Here is an 11,430-nt window from a genome sequence, read left to right as displayed (position 1 = left end):
ATTCTCCTTGACTCTTATTCTAGACCTAATCCTATCATTGCCCCTTTTGACATGGAAGCAACAACAATCATCCATCCCAAAATATTACCTGAAGAATTCTAGTTACATCATTACCAGATGTTCCGTGTAGCAAATGGAGAAACATTCTCAATTACCAAAAAAAAAAAAAAAATGTGAACTCATACTCATCAAAATTTCCCCATGAAAAATTGGTCACTGAATTTTACAATTTAGTGAAATCTCAAGGGATTATGCTCTCTGAGAAAAAAATGATCATTGGGTAAATATCAATAGAATTTTTGGAAATGACCCAGACAAGCTTTCTGTTGCCAAACAAATACAACAATTCCTTGGAATTGTTAATTATATGTTTGATTTTATACCAAAGATTTCCAAGTACAGAAACTGTCTAACTCAACTTTGAAAAAGAACCCTCCAGAATGGAATTCACTCCACACGGAAGCAGTCCAACAATTGAAAAAATTAGCAGAAAAACTTCTTCCATTGCAAATTCCAGGACCAGGCAAACGAATACTACAAACAGATGCAAGTGATGAATATTGGGCAATAGCCCTTTTTAAAGAAAATGATGGAAAGATGAACATTTGTGGATATAAAAGTGGTGCATTCAAGACATCAGAACTTCATTACCATGCCACGTTCAAAGAAATACTTGCGGTAAAGCATGGAATTGAAAAGTTCCAATTTCATCTCCTTAAGCATAATTTTCTAGTAGAAATGAACATATCCTCCTTTCCAAAAATGCTTCAGTTCAAAAGGAAGATGCTCCCTCATCCCTAGTTGCTCAGATCGTTAAATTGGTTTTCACAGTGGTCCTTCCAAGTCAAGCATATCAAAGGAAGAGATAATTTGATCACCTACTATCTTTCTAGAAAATCCCCAACTATTAATACCACAGTCATTTCTTCACCACTGTGTGTATACCCTATCATAGACCCATCCTCATCCTCACATTCATATTCCATAACTGATATGATAGAAAGCCTTCCCTTAGATATAAAAGACCACATAAAAAACCTGATCCTTGAAGCCAAATCCAAAAGAATTATCAGAGTCCTCCATGATTACCTTAAACAACATTACAACCATTTTCTTGCCATTTACCCTGACCCTGACCAGCCATGGAAAACACCTTTTGCCTTTTGGATATTTAATTGGATTGTGTTCCATTACCTTTACATGTGGTATCTATTCAATGAGTATTATCTATGCCTTCATTTTGAACTAGAATTTTACAAGCCCCTTTTCTCTCACAATAATAAATATTTTGAAAAATTTTGGTTTGAAATCCTAAAAAATGATGCTCATAATGGAGATTGGAAATAATATACTACCACAGTTCATCCAAGATTTGGACACAATTATTGCAGGATCCATAATTGTCAAGCTTAATTAAAAAAATGATGTTCAAGCAAAAGGAATCTTCCACCCGCCAGAAGTCCATTGGCTCACTAATCCAAATAACTCTCTCCATGTGCATGTGGACCCCTCCTAGTCATGTTGCCAGAAAGCACTCAGGCGGACAGAAACTCTCAACACAGGAATTGAAAATCCGAAAGAACCAGGTCCAAGTACTCCAAAAGTTTATCATCAACAATTGCCACATGTTGACTCTTAGGAGCTACCTAATCCTCTTCAAGCAGGCCACTATTTTGCAATCAATGACCCTTATTATGACAACCATGACCTAGACATGGATATTGATGATGATTGGTACCAAGGAAGAGATGGACGAGACTAATAGTGTTCAACACCCGAGAGCAAAGGCAGTTATATGGAATGTTCAGCTAGCCTAACAACGCTGTCTTGTTAAAGTAGCTTTTTTTGGAAGTGGTCTCCAACACCTTTTCCACAAATGCATGGAGGATCTCAAACATATATGGGCTTGTTTGGTAAGTGAATCCAACTTTTAGGGGAGCCCACCAGTTGGTTTGGGTCAAGTTTGTGCAAGGAAAATTGCCGCCGACTGCCAATTTGGTCAAAATTGATTGCTAGATGCCATAAAACGTCTTCAAACGAGTCTGTCAAAGCTATTTTTTGGTGGAACATAGGAGATTCGACACAAATTCAATGAGATCTCTATCGAATCTAGCAAAGATCTCACAGATTCAGCAAGATCTCCACCAGATCTAGTGGAGTTATTACCGAATCTGTGAAGAACAGTGATAAAGCTTGCTCACGACAAAGGGAAAAGGGTAACAATGTACTCGACTGTCGGATCAAGTTTCTTGGGTCTCAAATAGCAAAATCTGCCACTCGAACTACTGCCCTTAGGTGTTGAAGATGTAAGCTCGCCATCAATTGCCTCCAGGCTTAAATCGAGTTCGTTCAAGTTTGGGTGGCTTTGCGTTGGATGGATTCTTTGGATGCCAGTTCGGGTTGGACGCCCCTACCAACTTTCAGTTTTCAATTTTTAGTATTTGAAGGTGATTACAAGATTGTTCTTAAGATGTGTTTTCTCAAACCCCAAACACATTTGATCTATTTGGTATGAGCTTTTCACTTAAAAATTGTTTTGAATTTTTCTCCAATGAAAAATTATCACAAACCCAAAAAACCTATCGTGAAAGAGAAGAGACAAACCCAAATCTGATGCTCAAGGTGGTGCTTCGCCACTTAGATCCGTCACACAGGGTGTTTTCTACATCTGACATCGTTGTGGCTCTGTCATCCAGATGCAATGCATGGGGTGATCTCTGTTTAGATTTGATGCCACCTTGATGCTCTGTTGCCCAAATCGAATGCTCAAGGTGGTGCTTAGCCACCACCGTCGCTCTGAGAGAGAGAGAGAGAGAGAGAGAATGAAATAATAATATATTAATGAATAGTAATCTTGAGTTATGTTTTTTAAAACTGAAAAAACCTCCTGATGTGTTCTCTAAATACATGATTTAAATACTATGAATTGAAAATTGTATTCTAAAAATTGTATTTAGGGTTCTCTTGCTAAATATAGTTTTTAAAGTGGGGTCCACATGTTTGACGATTTAAATCACACACAACTGTTGTCAAATTACCTTAGCAAGCCATTACCAGTCAAATGTCTTGTACATCCTTTTGTTTGGTTCGCAGGTTTGCAAATTGAGCAGCCCATGAGTTGGCTTGTGCAATTCTTCTTTCTTCTTCTTTTTATTTAAATCTCAGTTGTGTTCTGCTAAGATTTGTAACTTTGGTTCTGGTGGCTACTTCTTTCCCTTTGGTAAAATAATAATAATTTTTCCTTCAAGCAAAAAAGAGAAACCCCTTGATTCATGCATGAATTGAGATTTAGAGCAATACCTATAAAGGGGCGCAAGTGATTTTTTTTTGAGTGAAAGTGAAAAGTAAACATTCATTCTCATTTCTTGGATCTGGTGAGTGTAAAGTTAATTTTGTAGAATTTTCCACCCATGGCACCAGAACTGAATCCGTAGCATTAGCATGCCACCGGTTCATGGCAGTAACTACTAGACGTGAGTCACGTGACCAAAGCTGTTTTTTATTGTATTGTAAGGGGTCCAACATAGAGGCGAAGTAGCAGCGGTATCTTCTTCCTTTCCATTTAGAAAGACAAGCTTCGTGGGGATTTTATGGGTGTTCCAGTGCCAATCATTTCTGGCACTTGCCCAGATTGGTTTATCTACTAGCTTATGTTATGAAGTTGAGATCAATAGAATAGGTGAATGAGTTGCCATCTCACATGGCTAAGCCTAAGAGTAGTTCACTAGGGTGAAAATTGTGCTTCCTAACCCTTCCGGGTGCATGAAATTTACCCAAGTATACAACTTAGATTATATAGGAAGGCTGCTGTGCTCTGTTCACCAGAAATGTTTTAGCGCCACGCCACTGTATGTTTGCAAGGCCGCAATGATGCATTTGCATTACCTTCTCTTATGTTTCAAAACTTAATTTTTCCAATTATTTTCTCCCATAAATAACAAGTTATCTTACATTAACAGAAAATCAAATTCTTTGAAAAAGTGCAGTGCCATGCACTTCACTTGATGATACCTAGCTTTACATTTCTGAAAGGAACGTTTTGACTGGGCATGGCTATAATTGGTAATGGCCTGTGAATATATTTCGCCTGAACCATTTATAACCCCCTGTTTAGATTCAGCCTAATGTTTCCAAACTTGGTTTATGGAAGTGTTGAACATATTTTAAATACACCGCTTGCTTTGATTACCGAACTCAGGAACAGCTTTGGTATGAGCCAGCAGCAGCTCAGGAGTTCATCAATTCATTTGGCTAAAGTGCAACACAATCCTTGCAAAGAGGATATCTGTTATGTTCAAAGAAATGTTGAATGCGCTTTAACTTTAAACCTTACCTCCAGTCTACTTACAGATGCACCAAACTCAAGCCTACAACCTATAGGACTGTGCCATGCTTTCGTACTCATAAAATCTAAAGTAGGCATACAGTTTTCTATCTCATAAAACCAAGATCCAAAGAAGAGCTCATGACACAAAACACCAAACCCTAACAATATAGTAAAAACTTCTGCTCCTTTGCGAAAGAAATGAAAGAATGTGCTGCCCTATTATTACCTAAAAGAGAAAGGTGTAAAACTTTAAAGTGTTGTCAGCAATCAAATAAGAATTAGCCTACCTTCAAACTACAAAAACAAGGCCACCACACAACGTGCAGTAGCTCACTATAACTAATATGCCTAGAAATTCATTAGTGAAATCCAATACTTCTTCCTTTTTCTTTCTTTTCCCTAGAATAAGAGAGCAGGCATTCAGAACTTTCAGCAACCAAGATTTTATACCTTGTCTAGCACTCAGGCAGCAGCCTGCACAGGACCATCTGATCTGAAACCCCGACCACGTCCACGGCCTCTTCCCCTGCCTCTTCCACGCCCTGCAAGAGTAAAAAATGGTTTGATTTAGAAAAAAAGTACCTAAAAAGAGTATAACATAATTTGACATACAAATGGCAAGAAAAAATAATGACAAAACCATATTGCACATACACACAAAATTTTGGCAAATTCAATCAACACATACATTGATAAGTAACATTATTATATTGTTATTAGGTCCACTGGAGGCCAAACGGCTCTATGAGCTATATAACAGAAAGTAGGCTTCTCCTGAGTCATTACAGCACTGAAATGCACTTAAAGCTCAGAGGCCCAAGTGCTTTGCTTGGTAGAAGCGAAGCTCATTTACTGAATCATTAAAATTTATTACTATTCAGACTTCAAGGAAGTAATATGGATTGATTTATTATAAATACACTATATGTAGGTGTTGTATTACACCAAAAAAAAAATATATATTATTCTTGAGATTTTCTGGTTTTATTGATTATATTTTGATTCAACAGATACTTCATTTAATCATAACTATCATAGTTATGCATCTTTATAGGCACAAGAGGATCATTTTTTTAAGAGTAGTGCCAAAGCAACAAACCTTTTTACAACACTTTTACAAACTATTAATGTGGCAAATTCTTACTGGTTCTCATCTTGTCCCACCACTGACATCACTTTTCCACTTATCAATAATTACTCACTACATCAGCAGTTTGTAAAAAATTTTGTAAAAAAGTTTGCAACTTCAACATTTTCCTTTTTTCCATAAGTAAATAGTGGGGGAGATGGGATTCGAACAATAGACATTGGGGACCACAACAACCATCATCACCTCTAGGCTATCACTTGAACCCCATAGGCACAAGGGGATCATATAAAATGTCATGTTTAAATTTTATATTACTATATTATTATCATATTATCCATTGGTAATTATTTTCAGATTTACTATATAAATTTTAAGAAATTGAAATAACTCAAATAAAATTTGAACCAACACATTTTTTGAAATATTGCACAATATATTTTAACTAATAGACAAAATATTTTACTATTTTGGTTTATCAACTTCTTTTTTTTCTTTTTCTTTTTTTCTTTTTTTTTTATCACAAGCTATGAATCTTTTAATAAAGATTATTATATAATATATTTGAAAAATGTGTGCTTTAATTCAATCAGCCATGTGCTTACGCTTTGTGCCTAGGCTTCAAAAGGTCTATGCACATAAAGCTTTTACCAACACTAGGCTTCTCCCTTCCCTTAAACCCCTGCACATTCTTTTTGTGAAAAAACAAACGGGAAAATAGACACATAAATCCCTATTTCTCTATACTTCAAAATTTTATAATTTGTAAACCATGTATTAGATTTATAATTTGTAAACCATGCATTAGATTTATAATTTGTAAACCATGCATGTAATATGAGATTTACAATGGCCAAGAGCCTTGTAGCTCAATTAACATCTAACGGAAATGTCTAGGGTTTAAATCCCTCCTCCCCCATAGTAAACAATGCATTTATCATAAAAATGTATACAAGGTTTACAATATATATTGTAATTTTACTCAAGTCGAAATAACATCATAATCATTTTGCTAATATTATAAAAGTTTATTTTTTGATAAGTATTTTGCTAATATTATAAAAGTTAACTATGCCAAACCTAGACAACTTGTGGCTACAACTCACAAATATTATGCATCAATACCATCCGTATCAAGCTTAAAGCCAAAAAAATGAAAAGAATGAAATGAGTACTGAATACGCTTTTTCATGCGCGGGTGTTCACTTGTGAGTTGTGAGATGATTAAGCTTTAAAACTTTGCTATTTCTTCCCTATTTAATGGGATTTTATATATTAAATTAAAATTTTTAAAAATCACAAATATTATGCACCAATACATCTGTATCAAGCTTAAACCAAAAACAAGGAAAAGAATGAAATAAGTACTGATTAGGCTTTTTCACACGCGGGTGGTCACTTGTGACTTGTGAGATGATTAAGCTTTAAAACTTTGTTATTTCTTCCCTATTTAATGGGATTATATATTAAATTAACAATTAAAAAAATATATATTAAGTAACATTAGATGAAGCATACCGCGGCCTTGTGCAGGGGCTGGCCCACCTCCATAGTTATTCCCATAGTTATTATAACCACCAAAATCCTGTTGAAAAATCCCACCGCCATAGCCCCTTCCACGCCTACGATAGCCACGACTTCTTCCATGGCCTCGACCTCTACCTCCATACCCTCGCCCACCATCAAAGCCACCATCTCCATTATACTCCACAACTCCATTGTTAAAATTCCCTGTACATAAAATAAATCACAGTCAATATCATTTCATCAGAAAATCGAGTTAATAGCTAATTCATAAGTCAACTATTTATTTTTGTGTGTGCATGTGTGCGCACATGAGATATACTGATGTGTTATTGATAACTAAAAACTGTTCCAGGCTGCCAAAGAGCAAATGGCAGTTCTCTAGGAAGAAAATTTTCTTCACAAAATATAAACATGAACGAGAACTTTATTACTCCATTAAAGACAAAAAATAAACCACCGAATCTCAATGTAAAACCATTGATTGCTTCATAGACTATCAGCCTCAGCCATTTCAATTTTCGAGACTTCAAAGGCAAAAGGAAGAAATGAACACAGAGAAGCTCCTCAAGAAAATTTTTCACTTTTAACATATTAGGACAGGAAAAAAAACCTATTATATTTTAGGCAATTATAGGCAGACAATGATTGACAAGATTTGCAGACATCTGCCATAGAACCAACAGAACAAACTGGTTTTGCATGCAGAAAACATCAGAATAATACATTGACAATCTATTTCTAAAAGGATGCACACCATATTCATTTTACGAGCCCTCAATGCAAGGGGCCAAAAACGAAAACCAATTAACAGTAATGAAACATTCATATTACCTGCTCAACATTTGACCATTTATTTATTGATGATGAGGAACCCAGAGATCATGCAGAGCTTCCTGTCGTTTTACCCAGTTAAACCCCGGACCCATGTAACATGCCCACATGACATGGATTAGGTAAGTCATTCAAACCTTAGACTTGGAGGGAGCATACCACCAAGCCCAAGGCCCAGACCACATGAGCCAACCCCTAGGGGTTAACATTTGGCCATTTATTAACTGTTATGAGTGTTGTTTAGTTGGATGTCCACAGATGGCATGTTTAAATAGTCGTTTGAAGTATTGGACTCTATATTCTTTATTTCAAATTTAGGGGGACACTAAAGTTAACAACCCGTTTGCTTATCTCTTTCTACTTATATTTTTAATGAAATTTTATTTACTGATAAAAATATATACTTATCATTACTGTAAAATCTAGAGAGTTAAATAGATTTTGGTAATATTTGAAATACATTTAAAAGAATCATAGATAAGAATTAAAATTTTCTTTTTATTCCCATTGTATCTCTAACCATTATAAAATCAGTATTGAAGAGTCCCTATCAAAAACTTCCAACATTTTGACATTGACAACCTTAACTCTAAGCTATAAGATAGGATAAGGTGGTAAATAACTTATATGCATACATATATAAGTACATATTTCATTAAAACATGGAGAGGTGCAACCCATGTACACAGTATGTATACAAGGGGTGGTAAATAACTTAATTATCAATATGGCACTAGTGGCACTAAGTCAAGCAGAATGGTGAAAAGCAGTTACAACCTCAGTTAAGATAATTCGACAAAACTAGCCAGAAAAAAATTGACTAAAACCATGCACACCCTATTAAAATAACATATACCCAAACATTTGCAATCAGCAAAAAGTCAAAATCCATTCATTTGTGCGCTAGGTCTAATATAACATGCTTCAAAGGATTCATAACTCAAACCAGAAATTCCACAATGAGTTAAAATTTAAGTCCAAAAAATTAAAGAATCAAACAAAGAAAAAAAAATAAAAAAGCAGGAAAAAGTAGAATATCATTATCAAGCATCATTGCAGAGTAATATATCTAACCTCTTCCTCTGCCCCTTCCTCGACCACCACGTCCTCTACCACGCATGCTAGGAGAGCCCTCTAACTCCTCAAGAACAAGTAACATTAATTAATATGCTTTAAAAGGATTAAAATCATATAAAAATATTAATGCTTTACCTCCTTCATACTCATATTCAGTCCAGGGCCTAACTTGATCAGCCGGAATAGGTGGTTGGTACCTGGAGCATTATACATAAGTAATCCAATGATAACCAAGAGGGCACAGACATTAAAAAAATACAAAATAAATAATACGTTGACAATAGTTACTTTCCTAAAGAACACAATGTTGAGTATGACAATCAATCGTACAGATGTATGTAGTGGGAACAGGGTTTCACCAGGAACTATAGTAGCTCACAATATTAATCATTAAAGTTTTTAAGGATCTAGGGAATTTGGCTAGATCTTAGGGTGGTGATGGGTGAAGGGTTAGATATGAGATCTTGATGAGAAAAGATGCTAGGGTTTCAAGGGAATGAGATCAGGATTTGGTTAGCATGAGAATGGTGGGATGATTGTATGAATATGGTGAGTGATGGAATGGGTTGTGACTTCTTCAGGAGAGTCAAATTTTTCAAAGTGAGACTACTTGGAGAGAGTCTCAAATCTCCAAGCAAGCCCTGCAATAGTCTAGGAAATAAGTTTATTAGTCCACATATCTCAACTGAGTGATTACATGGATCTATTTAAACAACTCATGCTCTAATTATGTTGGCCACACATGGCTCACTCCTATTGGTTGGCCTTTCTAACGCATGCTAAAGATGAATAATTGCATAGGCTCCTAACTGATCCTAAAAAACATGCATGTGCGTAATTAATTCATGCGTGCGCTAGAATTAATCAACTCTAACTAACTTTTAAAATTGAACTCAATTAATCACAATCACTTGTATTAACCCTAATATGAGCTCTAAAACTCAAGCCAACCAGTTGGAACAAGTCTCTAGTCCCAAGGAAACTGTTGTATTCGGAAGCCTTCTGAGCTTCAAGGGCCGCTCAGCACTTAAAGTGAGTCCTCAAGTGTCAATTTGAGTGTTCTGAATGCCAAACAGAACTTGCAGTCTTCTTTTTTGAGTCGGCTTGAGTTCTAACATGGTCCTAGCATATGCAAAAGGTAATTTTGTGTGTGTGTGTGTGTGTGTGAGAGAGAGAGAGAGAGAGAGAGAAAGGAGAGAGAGAAAGGAGACATTGAAATTTATGGCATGTATGAACAAACCCCAGTTCATTACAAGTTAAAGGTTAAAATAAGAAAAGAAATTAACCAAAAAGCTTTAGATACAATTTAATACTAACATACCCTGTGGAGGATGTATCTAGTTCCTTCTTGGACAAAGTAATTGTTATAATTGATACATGGCGAGTGGTTTCCAGGCTGCATTGTTCAGGTTCAACAGCCATCAAAATAATTAATAATTTTATTATCAAGCAGAAGAGGAATCAATGAATTTAAAAAAAAAAAAAAAAAATGATGGATAGGAGAAGAGCATGATATGATTCTTACGGAAGAAGTCCCTCTTCTAGCGGCTCCCACACATCAGTTATATCAGTAGAACCAATTGCAGTATTCTGATGAAGACCAGCGATTCTTCTCTGGAAAAGAAAAATAAAATAAAAACAAACACATTTGCAAGCAGGCACTTAATACTAGAGGGAAAAGGAAGCCTACCTTAATCAATTCAGCAATCATCACAGTTTTGTTGATAGCTCTGCCCATGGCTTTCAGAGAAATTTCATTAGATCCTTTTTCCTGTTTAAAGAAAGAGACATCAAATGAAAAACAGTAAGATAAAAACATTGAATTTTATTTATTTATTATTATTTCTCCAGCAATGGCTAACATTTCTAGACCTGGAGCAGAGTGGTGGCATAGGTAATGTAGTTCCTCATCCTGCCCTGAGTGGTGATGCGAATCTCGTTCTCGTTCATTGGCGTCTCCGCTCTCGGCTTCTCCACCCTCTGATACCGATCCATCTGCACAGATCGCATGAAACGTAAAACCTCAAGAAAGGTTTAGGGTTAGGGTTTGAGATTAATTACCTTGAAAGAAGAAAGAGTCTCTGAGAGAATGAATGATATTCCTTTTTTTTTCTTTTTTTTTTCCTTTATACGAGTAACTAAACTAACTAGAGAGAGAGAGAGAGAGAGAATGATTTTAATTTTTAAAGGAGAGAGAGATTGATAGGTAGGGCTTACGATGGCGGTCGTTTCGGCAATGAGACCGCCTTATTAAACTCACTCGCAGGGGCAGTGCAGATGATTTTCCCTTTCTTTCACGGCAACGGGGACATACCTGTATTTTCCTACTTTTTCTTTTTCTTTTTCACACGCAATTTTTTGAATCCCTTCCCTGCCCATTTATTTATTTAATTTTTTTTTTAATAGTAGTTGGGAAATAGATTGGATTGAACCATTCGATTTGACCCCTTAGCTTATCACCAACGGGTTTATTGGTTGGAGATATGAAAGTGTTTGCTAACAATTTTGTAAAATTGTTATACTCTTATATTTAGAAAAATGGTAATAGGATTGGCCATAGTCTGGCTAAAAATGCATTATA

The 11,430-nt window shown here is 35.7% G+C and overlaps 1 protein-coding gene across 4 annotated transcripts; it reads right to left on the bottom strand.

Moving 5' to 3' along the window:
- Window positions 1-2,696: 2,696 nt before the first annotated feature.
- On the bottom strand, window positions 2,697-11,198 carry LOC115975538 (ribonuclease P protein subunit p25-like). Of its 4 annotated transcripts, none has more exons than XM_031096351.1 (10): window positions 10,911-11,021; window positions 10,722-10,844; window positions 10,540-10,620; window positions 10,375-10,463; window positions 10,171-10,245; window positions 8,985-9,046; window positions 8,847-8,906; window positions 6,933-7,145; window positions 4,778-4,869; window positions 2,697-2,796 (listed from the first exon to the last, which is right to left on the bottom strand). In XM_031096351.1, the coding sequence occupies exons 2-9, from the start codon at window positions 10,842-10,844 to the stop codon at window positions 4,790-4,792; spliced, it is 783 nt and encodes a 260-aa protein (XP_030952211.1). In that variant the 5' UTR covers window positions 10,911-11,021; the 3' UTR covers window positions 2,697-2,796; window positions 4,778-4,789. The 4 variants fall into 4 exon arrangements, with proteins under 4 accessions (XP_030952211.1, XP_030952210.1, XP_030952208.1 ...); XM_031096350.1 differs by lacking the exon at window positions 2,697-2,796 and adding an exon at window positions 4,304-4,553; XM_031096348.1 differs by lacking the exons at window positions 2,697-2,796; window positions 10,911-11,021 and adding an exon at window positions 11,067-11,198 and having other exon boundaries at window positions 4,304-4,869.
- Between the last annotated feature and the right edge of the window lie 232 nt (window positions 11,199-11,430).

The sequence above is a fragment of the Quercus lobata genome, chromosome 2, assembly GCF_001633185.2.
Source record: "Quercus lobata isolate SW786 chromosome 2, ValleyOak3.0 Primary Assembly, whole genome shotgun sequence".
Lineage (NCBI taxonomy): Eukaryota > Viridiplantae > Streptophyta > Magnoliopsida > Fagales > Fagaceae > Quercus > Quercus lobata.
Note: the sequence above shows the minus strand (reverse complement) of the source record. Positions and strands in the feature narration are given on the sequence as shown.